Source organism: Indicator indicator, chromosome 33, assembly GCF_027791375.1.
Source record: "Indicator indicator isolate 239-I01 chromosome 33, UM_Iind_1.1, whole genome shotgun sequence".
Lineage (NCBI taxonomy): Eukaryota > Metazoa > Chordata > Aves > Piciformes > Indicatoridae > Indicator > Indicator indicator.
In genome coordinates, this window is record NC_072042.1 from 3,581,398 (window position 1) to 3,594,261 (window position 12,864).

Below are 12,864 nucleotides of genomic sequence, written 5' to 3' on the forward strand. Positions count from 1 at the left end.
CAAGCTGCTGCAGGGCTGGATCCAGCCCTCCGGTCAGTGCAGGGCTTGGCTATTCCCACTGCTGCATCTCTGCCCCCTACATCATGCCCGCTCCTTGCCATGTTGGCCCTTCTGCCTGGCTGCCACTCTCCTGGGAACAGATCCTGCCTGGGCTAGACTGGGGCCACTGGGGCCAGCCCCAGCCCTCCTGAGCCTCCCAAGCTGGGGTTGAGGCAGTGCTGCCAGTCCCCCCACACCCTCGGCATAGGAATGCGCTGGATTGGCCCTGGCAGCTATAAATAGAGCAGGAGGCACAGGCTTGTGCCAAGTGGGGCACACGTGGGTCTGGGCAGCCACTGCCCCTCAGCTGGCATGGGGCATGGGCAGGGTGTGGGGTCACAGCAGCACCCTGGGGTGGGACAGGGATGAGGAGAAGGGTGAATGCCCCAGGCAGGGCACAGAGCCGCTGTGGAGCAGCACCCAGCGCTTTATTGTGAGGCAAACCATGCTTTCCAGGGCACGTGGCAATGCCGTGTGCCCCTTCCCTCCACCAGCACCCTGCGATGCCCAGCCCCGCAGCCATCCCTGGTTCTAGCACCCGTGCAGGGGCCGGGCTGTGCCAGTGACTGTGAACCGTGTGCTCAGCACCTCCGAGGGCACCTGCGTCTGCTGGGCTGGCTGCTGCCCACCAGCAAAGAGGGTGAAGGTACCAGGCTCGAGGTGCCAGTCCTGTGCCCAGACAGCACGCTGCTCGGCCACCACCTGGAAGGACAGCTTGGTCTCCTGGCCAGCCGGCACAGCCACACGGCAGAAAGCCACCAGCTGCCAGCGGGGCACTGGCACAGACGACTGCTCCCACCGCAGGTACAGCTGCACCACCTGTCCAGAGGGACGGAAGTCAGTGCCAACAGGACCCACCAGCTGTCCCCCTGGCAGCGGGGACCCCGACTCTATCCATATGCCCTATGGCCACATCACTTTGGAGCAGCCATGCTCACCTCCTCACCGTCCCGCTGCCCTGTGTTCTCCAGCACCACAGACACAGAGAGGTTGGCACAGATGGGCAGCACCGGAGGGCTCAGCACCAGGTCCCGGTAGTGGAAGGTGGTGTAGGACAGCCCATAGCCAAAGGGGTAAAGGGGGGCCTCGTGCCCGTAGTACCGGTACGTCCGCCCCACCATGGTGTAGTTCTCCATTGGTGGCACCTGTGGGACATGGGGCTGGTGGAGCAGGGCAGGGCTGCATGGCCATGGTCAAGCATCGTCCCTGCATCCTGCAGCTCCCCTGGCCACCAAGGCAGGGAAAGGCTACTAGTGCTACCAGCTGCCCCTGCCTTACCTGGTGCATGCCCGCAGGCCACGTGGCTGGCAGCCTGCCAGCTGGGTTAGCCCCTGGCTCGCCCAGCAGGACCCTGGCAATGGCGAGGCCGGTGGCCTGGGCAGGGAAGAAGCATGCCAGGATGGCCCCCACGCCCTCGTGTGCCTGTGCCCAGCTCACATCCAGGGGCCCCGCGTTGAACAGCAGCAGGATGACAGAACGTCCAGCAGCTGCAGGGAGGTGGCTGTCAGCAAGAGCCCTGTGCCAGTGCTGCTCAGGCAGCTCTGTGGTGCCCCATGGGTGGAGAACACCTCAGGGGTATTGTGGTTCCCTGCACCCCAGCCCATCACCACCCTCTCTTGGCTGGCCTCAACTCCAAGGAGCACCAGGAGCTGAGCCCTGCAGAGGCCCTACCTGCCTGCACCACATCCTGCAGCAGGTCCAGCTGGTGGCCAGGCAGGGATAGGTCTCTCCGGTCCTTTGCCTCTGTCTCCACATCTATCCCTGCATGGGGACAGCCAAGAAACAGCCCCTTACACCCCACCCAGGGCACCACGGATGGCTGGGGATGAGGAGCATGAGCAACCTCAGGGGGCTTATGGGGACCTGTTTCTCTCCTGGAGCCAGGTGCTGCTCATCCCTAGGCTAAGCCCACCCAAGACCCTCCTGACTCCCACCTACCTGTCCCCAGGCAGACCACCACCACATCGGCTGCCCCTGCTGCACCCACCACCTCTGCCCTTGAGTACCAGTGGCACCGTGGATCATGGCAGCCTGCTGCGAAAGTGACATTGGCTGGCAGCATCTCCAGCCCCCTCCTGCACCAGAAAAGAGCAGAGGGTGTAGGGCTGCTGTGCCCTGGGGTCGAGACACCTTGGGGACATCCCCCCTTGTCCCAGCCCCCAGAGAAGGGTCAAGTAGCTCCAGCAACAGCCTCGAGCAATACCCGGGCCTGGGGGATGTAGGTGGCACTGTGTTGTCTCACCGGGGAGTGTAGATGTACTGCGGCTCAGGCACCGGTGCGTAGTCCCCAAACAGCACCCGTGGGTTGTCAGCAAAGGGACCAACCACCTGTGGAGGGCAGAGGAGTGAGGGTGGGCACCAGCAGCCTTGTGTCACACAGCCTGTGGCTCTCCAAACAAGGGGACACCTGTGTGCCTGGGGTACGGAGCCAGCAGCCCTGGGTCACCATGTCCCCTTAACAGCCTCTGCACACGGTGCTCACCGCAAGGCGCTTGCCAAGCAGGTCCTGGGCCCGGAGGGGCAGCGTCTCCTTCATGTTCTTCAGCAGCACGAAGCTCTTGACAGCAGCTTCCAGTGACAGGTTGCGGTGCTCAGGGCTTTGTACAACGCTCAGGTCCAGGCCACTGTAGGGGTTCATGGCCGGGGGGTCGAACTCCCCCAGCCGCATCCGCGTGTAGAAGAGGGGCCGGAGGCGGTCACGCAGCATCTGTGAAGACCCCGACACCAAAATCTCAGCTGCGCTTGGCAGAGGCACTCCTGGCTGCCTTCCCATGCCCTGGGCCCTGCTCCTCCTGGCCCACCTGCAGCGTGATGTTGCCTGTGGCCAGAGCCTTCGGGATGTGTGTGAAGACGTTGTTTCTCATGCCATAGGAGAGCTCCAGGTTGCAGCCAGCGTTCAGTGAGGCTGCAGTTTTGGTGAGAAGGGAAACCATCCATGATGGCTGCACAGTGCCCAGGGACCCCGCACCCGTCCTGTCAGCTCACCGACCGCTGTCTCCAGAAAGCTGTGGGTGTAGTGGTGCCCCAGCATGATGAGCTCCAGGGCTCCCTCATCGCTCACCACGTAGCCCTCAAAGCCCCACTCGCCACGCAGGATGTCCGTCAGCAGCTTCTTGTTGGCACAGGCAGGAACGCCATTGATCCTGTCAGACATGGGATGGGGCAGCCCGGTGCCAGCTGGGCACTGATCACCCCACAGGCAGCCGAGCCCATGCAGCCCTTCTCAGTACCTGTTGTAGCTGCACATGAAGCTGTAGGAACCAGCACGCACACAGGCCTGGAACTGGGGCAGGAACGTGGTGCGCAAGTCCCGCTCCAGCACCTGCAAGGGCCACAGCACAGGGGGGCAGTTAGCTCCTGGTGGGGAGGCTGCTTGCCACCCCATGGCCTCACCACCCTGCCAGGCTCCCACCGTGCTCACCTTGGCATCAAAGCTGAGCCTGGAGACAGGGATGTTCTCAGGGCCTCCATGCACACTGAAGTGCTTGCAGCCAGCACTGGCCTTGATGTAGCGAGGGTGCTGGCCCTGCAGCCCCTGCACAAAGCTGTGGGCCAGCTCCCCACTCAGGAATGGATCCTCCCCGTAGGTCTCCTGGCCGAGAAGCAGGCAGGTCACCACTGGGACCCCCAACCCCACAGCCACACAGAGACCCCCAGCCAGTCAGCCACGGTCCTGTGTGGCCAGAGCCCAGCTTGGGGTCACTCCCTGCCCCATGCTGGCACCTGGTTCCTGCCCCACAGGGGGTGCCTCATGATGTTGAGGACTGGGCTGAAGCAGCTCAGCCCTGTGTGGTCACCATAGCGGCCGGTGGCGTCGAAGTTGTTGTGCTTGGCTCTCACCTCGGTGGCAGTGGCATTGGCCACCCGGTAGATGAGCTCAGGGCTGTGGGAAGAATGTGGGAATGCCGGGGGGCTGCAGGTGAAGGGGCACCTATCCTGTGGAGTCATGTAGTGCATCCCCAGATGTCCCATCCTGCAGGGCTATGTTCCAGATGGATCCCAGCTGTCTCATCCCTCGGGTGCCATTCCTCGGGGACCCATCCCATGGATTCCTGGATGCCCCATCTCGCGGGGTCCATGCCATGGGCTCCCATCCCCGGTGCTGGTACCTGAAGGTCGCAGCGAGCCCCAGCGCCTGGGGGAAAGCCGTGGCCCATCCCGGTGCCTCCGCGTCGCCCCGCAGACACTCCGTGTTCCAGTTGTAGGGCCCGATGCCCAGCCGCGGGATGGGGGGTGCAGGGCCGTTCCCCATCGCTCCCCCCCTCGCTACCTGCGGGCCAGCGGCGCTGAGCGGGAGAGTCCTGGGAAGGTCCCGGGAGCGTCCCAGGGTAATCCCGCCGCCCCCTCACCTGCAGCACCATCTCGTCGGGGCTCAGCCGGCCCAGCAGGTCGTCGAGGCGGCGGTGCCAGGGCAGCGCCGGGTCCTGGAACGGGAAAGGGCCGGGCGGGGTCTCGAGCCGGACCGGGCCGGTGCCCAGCACCACGCACAGCAGCACGGCCACGGCCCGGAGCCCCGCCGGACCGGGCTGGGGCACGACTAGACGCGGCATGGCACGGCTCCCTCCCCGGGATCTGCCCGTCCTGTCCCGGCGCTCCGAGGCCACGGCGATGGGCGCAGTAGGGCGGAGCACGCTGCCTCTCGGGCCTGCGCCCGCCGAACGGGGCGGAACGGGGCGGGACGGGACGGGACGGGACGGGGCATCCCGAGCACGGAGGTCCCGGGGCCGGGGGATGCTGGTGCCGGGGGTCTCAGGGCACTGTCAGGTCCGGGGAGCGAAGCTCCTGGTCCTCCCCAGCCCTGCTGCCCAAATCCCACATATGCAGCCTGCGGACACAGCGTGAGGCTGGGCGGTGGCTCCAGCCTGAACTGGCATCGGGCCAAGACAGGTGACTCCCTGACCACCAAAGGCTGGCACAGTGTGACCCAGAGCAGCACGTGTGGCCCTGGCAGCCCCGGGGCACATGGCGATATTTGCTCTGTGGCTTTCCCACATGGCTGCTGGCACAGAACAAACGGCATGGTGACAGCTGGGGTTTGGCTTGGCACCAGCCAAAGGGCTTACAGAGATCCCTGACTTCACATGAGTCAGCTTGGTGGCCACCTGGCTCTGGTAGGCTTGTTCCCACCCCAGCATGGTGGCCGTGGGGTCTCCGCTGCCCCCAACTTTGCCCACCCCTAGATGCAGCTCTGCAGCTGGGAGATGCACAGGTGAGGGAGAGCAGAGCCTGAAACAGCCATTTCAGTCCCAGTGCTGGGATGGGGCTGACAGCAGGAGTGAGGCCCAGTGACCCTGGACTGCTCTCCTGCGCCTTTGGGTTGGGAGTCAGGGGAGCAAAGACACCTCTGCCTCTCTGGCAGCATGTCCTGCTCCTGCCAGAGCTGGAGGTGATGCTGGCGGCTCCCCAGCCTGGATCAGAGCTGGTGTCAGGTTGTGGGGCTCGCAGCCCACAGGCTGCATGTCTGTAGCCATGTAAGGCAATGCCAGCAGGTCGGCCACAGCCTGGAGAGACTGTCTGGCCCCCACACTCCCGGCACTGCTGCTGGCAGGGACAGCGAGCAGCCACCCAGCTGCTGGATTCCTGAGCAGGTGGCAGGGTGGGTCCTGTTGACAGCTCCCTCTGCACCCAGTGCTGGCTTGAGCAGGGGTCAGTGGTCAGGCCCTGTGACGCGTCAAGGCCAGAGACACACCCCAATAACCAAACACCCGGGCAGCGGCCAGTTGCTAGCAGAGGCTGGGGCTTGGGTGGCCGTGCTGGCTAAGGGGGGGCCGGGGGAGCTCAGCGGCTCCAGCAAGTATTTACTGCAGTTGCACAGAGCCCCGAACTGGGCTGGTTTCTGCGACATCATCATCCCCTGCCACATTTCCCCCATGGCCGTCTTCGTTTCCCATTCTGAGGTGTGAAACCCAGTGCTGAGCAGCTCCCGTTCCCAGCCCGAGGCTCAGAGCTGGCCCTGCTCTGCCAGCCCAAGCCTCACTCCAACTGTCCCAGAAAACGCTGACTGCCCATGCCGCAGGAACCAGCTTCTTCCAAGACAGCGGGGCCGGCGGCTGGGCATGGAAGAGGCCAGCACCGGGCCACAACAACAGCAGGATCCGCCGACCTCGGTGCACCGGGGAAGCGAACCGTTTCCCCGGCCAGGCCCCTGCTTGGACTCCGTGCGGAGCTATTTGCCCAAATACCCCTCGCTGCCACCAGCACGGCTGGGGGCACCAGCGGAGCCCGCTCCAGGCCGGGCAGCGACTGTATGCCGTCTCGTTTTCACCGAGGACCGTTCACAGAGAGCACGGCCACAGTGCCCGCCGACCGCCCCAGGCAGGAGTCCCCCGCTACAAACCCGGGGAACCGAGGGTCGAGGGAGTCCTTCGCAGCGGCCCCGGGAGCGGAGGGGACAGCACCGGTCCGAGCGGAGACAGGTGAGAGTGGGCAGAAGCGCCCTCTGGCGGCACAATCCCCACATGCCTAACACGACAGGGACGTCCTCTCGGCACGCCGGGACTTGTAGGCACCGCAGTCATGGGAAATAAATGGCACCCATCCGTCCGCCACCGAAGCGCATGCGCACCGTCTGCCGCATTGCTTTCTGGGACATGTAGTTCAGCGGGATAGGAGCAGCGGCGCCGAAAGCGCTGCGCGAACTACGAGTTCCGTCGTGCCCCGCGGCGTGGAGCGGAGCGCAGCGGAGCGAGGCGGGAGGCGGCCGGGCCTAGGCGGGCCGGGGACACAGCGGGCCGGGCAGGATGTCGCGCCAGGCCGGCCGCGGCACCGAGAGCAAGAAAATGGTAACGGCGGCGCTGCAGCGCCTGAGGGGCCGGGCGGGCCCCGGCGGGACCAGATCTGGCGGACCCGGGGCGAGGGGTTCTGAGGAGGTGGAGGCCCAGCCCGGTTGTCAGACCAAGGCCCGCGGCTTTGCCGGTCCGCCGCTGGGCCGCGCTGCCCGCCTCGGTTCGCGGGGTGGGCTCGGCGGGACCGGCCCCTCCGCCGGCGACGCCCGCCCCTCTCTGGGCCGTCACCTACGGGGCGGGAACCGTTCAGCTGCCCCTTTACTAGCCCTTTCCCGCCTGCCACGGAGGCCCGTCAGCGGTGCGGAGCGGAGGGCGCGGTGCGGAGCGGAGGGCGCGGTGCAACGGGAGCTGAGAAGCTCGCACAGCTTGGGTCTGAAGCGTCCGGTACCCGCAGATTGTCCCAGGGGGACCTCCCGCCACCTCCGCGCTGCGAAGCTGGGCAGCCGGCTGCGTGTGCGGGGATCAGAGATCAGACGGGGCGGGACACTTCTGTTCCTGGAAACTTGTCAGTCAGAACGCAGCTGCTTCTCCGGCGTCTCTCCCTCTTCTCTAACCCGATTCCATGTTATCAGTCTGAGAACTGAGAGAAGGAGAAGAAAACTGCAGAGCTGAGGTCCAACTCTGAGCCAAAGTAGATCGAATTAATGAGTTTTAAATGCAGTGTCAATATTTGAAAGCCAATAGTAAAAACAAGATCTGTTTGGGATTTTTTTTTTTTTCTCCCTCTCTGGCCCTGTTGAGGGGCTGGTTCAGGCTCAGCAGAGGCCAGAGAGCTGCCTGCTCCTGCCACATCTGCAGCATGAGGGGCTCCTTAACTACCATGATTTTTATTTAAGCAACTGGTGTGACTCCATTAGGATTCTGACACTTTATAGCCACAAAACAGTTACAGTGTTGAAACTCTGCACTGGGCTGCAACACAAAACCCAGAAATAATGCAGAAACTATCAGGCACTTTAATTCTATTAGAAAGCCTGAAAGTGGAGAGTTTGTTTACAAATATTATTTTAGAAAATTGCCATCTTGTAACACTTTAAACTTCACTGAGCAGCAGCATTGCAGGAGGTAACTGTGACCAGCACTGGGTTTGCATTCTGGGGCTGATAACACTGACAGCTTCATGGCTTTACCCAGTAATTGACAAGATCTTGGACTGGTAACAGCTGGGTTTCCTCCATCCATTCACCCCCTACTCCCTCCAGCTGCCAAGCCCTGTCTCTGCTAAAATTACTGAAATCCTTACACACAGTGTAACCTTTTTTGCATGTTTGTTAAATTCTCTGCCAAATGTCTGACTCTGCCAGATGAGCTGAAGGAGGTTTCCGCCTTGTTGGGTTGTGAACTTGCACAACCTTTATCGTTGTTCCAAGGTGAAAGCAGGATTGTGATTAAAAAAACAAAACAAAACAAAACAATCCCAAAAAACTCAAAGAATGTTTCAATTCTTTAAATCTGAAATTAGGTGAAAAGCACCAAGGAGCCTGACTGCTCCTTTTTTACCTGCTGAAAGCCTTTTGAGAGCTAATTGCTGTTGTGAAGGACAAGAACAAGGTGGAATTCCCTTTGTGTCTTCTGAGGAACCTGGTTTCTATCAGTGGAATGTTTGGGAGTGATTTCTCCTTGCCCTTTTTATTTTTTTGTTGGGAATGATGTGTGGTCAGCGTTGTTAACTCTGATGTTGTCTCTTTTCCCTTCCTTTCTGCCTGCTGCTGCTTTCATTCTGTAGTATTGGTATTTGCCATTCATTTCACCTTCTGCATCTATGCATCTCATGGTAGGTGATAGGCTTTTAATCCCAGATTAGACTCTCTGCTCTTTCTGAATGCTAGAACTGAAAGCAGAAATTAATTCTGACAGTTGATTTGTGCCTGAAAACACTCCAGGGTCTGTGAAAAGCTAAAGCCTGTTGTAGCTTTTTGTTTTGCAGCCTTTAATGACCGTGTTAGTCACTGGTCTGGCTTCTGGCTCCCAAGAAAACACTCTTGGACATAGTTGCTTCAGGTCGGAATGGTGCTGGGGGAAGGAGATGCCTTCCCTTGATGTTTTCTGCAAATCAGGCCACTGCACAAAGAAAGCCCAAGGACCTCTCATCCTGGCCAGGCCCAGAGAGCCTCTGTGCACAGATCTGAGCTGAGGTGGCATTGTCCTTGCTGTTCCTCTTCTGGTCTGAGGAGCTGATTTTAATGCATGAAGCAAATTACATGCCTAGAAAACTTTTTAGGGCCCAGACAGGTCTTGTCTCCTCTTGGTAGCAGAATATAATAAATCTGTGAAGGAATGAGTGTTTTCTCTCCCCTTGAGAGGAGCAGAAATGGACCCTACCAAGCATTGCCTGTTTGCAGCACAGTGAGGAAACACAGCTAACACTTTGAGCCAGTTTTTACCTCCAGGTCTGTGACTAAAATAAATCCAGGTCCCTGGCAACCTGGAGGTGCTCAGCAGCATGCAAAATGACCTTGAGGTGTCACTGCAGTTATCCAGGGATCATTAAAGCAGAGGGACATTCATTGGGAGGTAAGAATGGCTGCAGAGCGTGAGCAGCCTGCTGGCTTCAGGTCAGGATCCTTAATGGGAAGTGCGGTGTGGAAAGGGAGAGCAGGGAAGTGCTCAGTTGTTCCTAGTCAAAAGAGGATTTCTCTTTCCAAGGAGAGAGAAGTGACCTTGCCAAAACAGGAGCTGGGATCTCTCCTTGTTAAGCAGCAAATTCCTTTGGGACAGCAGGTTTCTGTGCTCCCTCTCAGGGCCAGCGGAAGCAGCGCTGCACACAGGCAGCAAGCAGTGAGTGCTTGGTCACTTTTCTTTTTGCCTTGTGTTGAATCCCTTCTGCTCTGCCTAGAACTCAGAGCTCTTCACGCTGACCTATGGTGCTCTGGTCACCCAGCTCTGCAAGGACTACGAGAATGATGAGGATGTCAACAAGCAGCTCGACAAAATGTGAGTGGCCCTGCTGCAGCAGGGAGCTCAGGGTGGTCGTAGGCACCTCTGTGCTGCTCCGAAGCCTGGCAGACTGTTCTGTGATGTGGTGTTTGGGTTTTTTTCACTTTCTGAAGCCACGTTTGCTCTCCCCACTCTGCAGCTGTTGCTTTTCTGGGTGTTTGCAGGGGTTACAACATCGGGGTTCGGCTGATAGAGGACTTCCTGGCCCGGTCCAACGTTGGGAGGTGCCACGATTTCCGTGAGACCGCCGATGTCATCGCAAAGGTAATCACCAGGGTGCAGCTCTGCGTGTGAGGGTGGAGTGTTTGCTGCTCACAGGACTGCTTTGAGGGCTTGACTGAGGTTTTTGGGGAGGAAAAAGGGAGAATTAGATCCCTAACTGCTGCTGCTGAGTGGTGGGAGTTGGGAGGAAGATGTGGGGTTCTCAAACTATTTAGTACAAAGGTCAAAGCTGTGCTGCTGCTCCATGGGCTGTGTTGTTGTTCGTACTCTGTTTGATGTAACAGATAGCATTTAAAATGTACCTGGGCATCACTCCAAGCATCACCAACTGGAGTCCTGGAGGCGATGAGTTCTCCCTGATCCTGGAAAATAACCCCTTGGTGGACTTTGTGGAGCTCCCTGACAACCACTCTTCTCTCATCTATTCCAACTTGTTGTGTGGAGTGCTGCGAGGTGCCCTGGAAATGGTGAGCCAGCCGCTCTCTCCTCATGAGGTCTAAGAATAACCCAGGGTTCAGCAGATACTTTGGTGTTTAGTCTGTGTCTGTGAGTTCTGTGTTTGCTTTGGGCTTGAAGCTCATTCCCAGGAGGAGAGCCGAGCTGCAGGAGCGTTCAGCTGACCTGCATATGGCAGCTGTGAGTCCCAGAGGTGCTGCCCAGGCCCCTTCATCTTATGACCCAAGCACAAGCACTAGCAGCACCTCCTTGAATTTTGATGAAGCTGCAGAATCCTCACTTTGTAACTGCTGAGAGCTCCAGGTGGGAACCGGCTGGAACAAGAGCCCAGCTCTGTCTCAGGTTTCAGAATCTGTTGTGATTAGAATCTTGCTTAGCTGAAATGTTTGAGGAACACGTGGGGCAGGATGTGTGGCCCTGGGCAATAGGGTTAGCTGGGCCCTGATCTCTGCTCTGCCCTCCCATCTCCAGCAGTCCCAGTCTTGCTGTAGGAGGTACTTCTGCTGAGTACCTGCTCTCCACCAGGTAGGCCACAGTGTACAAGGAGGGTGTGATCTTGACAATAACAAGTGTTCCCTAGAGCTCTGCAAGGCACATCCTGCCCTCAGAGTCCCCGAGCCGGTGCCTGACGATCAGAGGGTTCCTAGAGAAGGGAGGTAACAACTCCTCTCTCCCATCACCCAGGTGCAGATGGCTGTGGATGTGAAGTTTGTCCAGGACACACTGAAGGGCGACAGCGTCACCGAGATCCGGATGAAGTTCATCAGAAGGATCGAAGACAATCTCCCAGCTGGTGAAGAGTGACCCTCAGCCCAATCTTCCTTTGGGACTGGAGGGGACCAGCTGGGTTTGGCCATTAGTTTTTGTCACAGATCTGTAGGGATCTAGTGCCCCTCAACACGCAGAAGGACTCACCACTGACTGTTTAAGATGTTATTATATTCTTCTACTATTCCTTCCATCTCCTGCAGAGGACAATTGTCTGGTCGCCGTTTGTTCCACAGGTTCATTCTGAAGCATTTTCGTGGGTGATGTCTTTTCATATTCCCCCGGGGACTCTTTCTATGCTTAGTTTCTAATTATGATGTTTGGTTGTGCAAGAACTACTGCTCAAATCTGCATCCAAATTCTACTACCAGAGTTGGAGACCAAGCTGTTAAGAGCCCACTGATTCACTGTTAAACACTGTCCTTAAAAGAGGGGTTAGAATTCATTCCAAGATCAGCACGTGGTATTTCTGTAGCCCAAGCTGGCTTCCTGCATTTTGTTCTGGAGTTACTGGTAACACACAAGCTTGATACAAAGAGGATGCTGTGGGAGAGCTGGCACTGGGTGGGAGGCTCCTTTTCTCTGGGAGCAGCAGCATCACACAGCACTGGCAGGTTCCAGAGGTCCACATATCCTCATCCTTTGTGGTTTTTCTTCCCCATCCATCTCCTGATTCCCTTCCTGGAAGGGCAGGACTGTCATGGTGGAGAAAAGGAGAAAGAGGCTGAAGTGCCACCAGTGTTTGCAGTCTGTGCACAGCCCAGGGGCTGCCTGGCAAGTCCAGCAACAAAAAAAACCCACACACACACAAAAAAAAAAAAAAGAAAAAAAAAAAAAAAAAACAAAAAAAACCACACACAAAAAAAAAAAACCCCACAAAAAAAAAAAAAAAAAAAAAAAAAAAAAACCCGAACCCAAACTGAAGCTCTCAACTGCTTTCAGCAGGGCGAGTGTTCTCCTGTTACCCTGTGCAAACACTGCTGGGTGAGGAGGTGGTGCTGGGCTGGATCCTCACAGATGTTTAGGCTACCACACAATTTCCCCTGTTAGTTGAGTTGGCAAAGCCTGGGCGGCCTGGAGCACCTGCTGCTCTGTAAAACAAACACAAGGGTAGTGTTAGAGCTCAGAGAGTGAGAGATTGGAAAATCAACTTCCTCTGCCCCCCCTGCTCAGCCAGAAGGGCAGCTCTCCAGTCACTTTACATACCATGAAGGCAGATCCCCAGGCAGCAGGGAGCTTAAAGCTGATCCTGGCCCTTCCACAGGAGCTGGGTGCCTCAAGCACCTTTGTGGGTTTGTGCCTGAGTGTAAGGTGAAAGGGAGGAAGCTGCCACCTGTGCTGCCATTCACTCAGCTTCTCTGGATCAACGTTGGGTCACTTGGGTGCTGCACAGTAGGGTGCTCACCTCCTCCCTTTCTGTGGCCAGAGGAGTCCCTTTGTGGGGAGATTTGCCTTGCAAAGGGGCAGCAAGTTGCTGTACAAGCAGTTGGAAGAGTGACACTGGGGAAGGGGCTGGCAGGTGGCTTTGGAGGCAGAGCTGCCACCGTTGCGTTGCAGAGATCAAAAAGATCCTTTTTTGTTGGTGGTTTTGGTTTTTTTTTTCCTCATTGTTGATCATTCTAAGTAATTTTAAGGATGCATTTTGAAAGCAATGGCA

At 58.2% G+C, this 12,864-nt stretch overlaps 2 protein-coding genes across 5 annotated transcripts; one reads left to right on the forward strand and one right to left on the reverse strand.

The window, feature by feature from the left end:
• Positions 1 to 570: 570 nt before the first annotated feature.
• On the reverse strand, positions 571 to 5,911 carry LOC128977599 (uncharacterized). Its single transcript, XM_054395186.1, is given in 18 exon segments — positions 571 to 858; positions 978 to 1,184; positions 1,318 to 1,526; positions 1,711 to 1,800; positions 1,978 to 2,114; positions 2,282 to 2,367; positions 2,522 to 2,746; positions 2,841 to 2,944; positions 3,025 to 3,182; positions 3,270 to 3,361; positions 3,461 to 3,631; positions 3,763 to 3,922; positions 4,149 to 4,309; positions 4,389 to 4,539; positions 4,541 to 4,677; positions 4,679 to 4,864; positions 5,103 to 5,233; positions 5,743 to 5,911. Coding segments are annotated over 18 exon segments (2,862 nt in total).
• An 868-nt stretch (positions 5,912 to 6,779) lies between these two features.
• On the forward strand, positions 6,780 to 11,996 carry TRAPPC3 (trafficking protein particle complex subunit 3). Of its 4 annotated transcripts, none has more exons than XM_054395280.1 (6): positions 6,780 to 6,821; positions 8,551 to 8,598; positions 9,661 to 9,758; positions 9,926 to 10,025; positions 10,268 to 10,450; positions 11,124 to 11,996. In XM_054395280.1, exons 1-6 carry the CDS (start codon positions 6,780 to 6,782, stop codon positions 11,241 to 11,243), a joined length of 591 nt encoding a protein of 196 aa, XP_054251255.1. In that variant the 3' UTR covers positions 11,244 to 11,996. The 4 variants fall into 4 exon arrangements, with proteins under 4 accessions (XP_054251255.1, XP_054251257.1, XP_054251256.1 ...); XM_054395282.1 differs by lacking the exon at positions 8,551 to 8,598 and adding an exon at positions 9,831 to 9,854; XM_054395281.1 differs by lacking the exon at positions 8,551 to 8,598.
• The last annotated feature ends 868 nt before the right edge of the window (positions 11,997 to 12,864 follow it).

Bases quoted from the DNA above. Each gene is read 5' to 3' on its own strand.
- TRAPPC3 (XM_054395280.1), top strand. From the start codon at position 6,780: ATGTCGCGCCAGGCCGGCCGCGGCACCGAGAGCAAGAAAATG. The intron at 9,759-9,925 runs GTGAGTGGCCCT...GGGTGTTTGCAG, and splicing joins AACAAGCAGCTCGACAAAAT to GGGTTACAACATCGGGGTTC. The intron at 10,451-11,123 runs GTGAGCCAGCCG...CCCATCACCCAG, and splicing joins TGCGAGGTGCCCTGGAAATG to GTGCAGATGGCTGTGGATGT.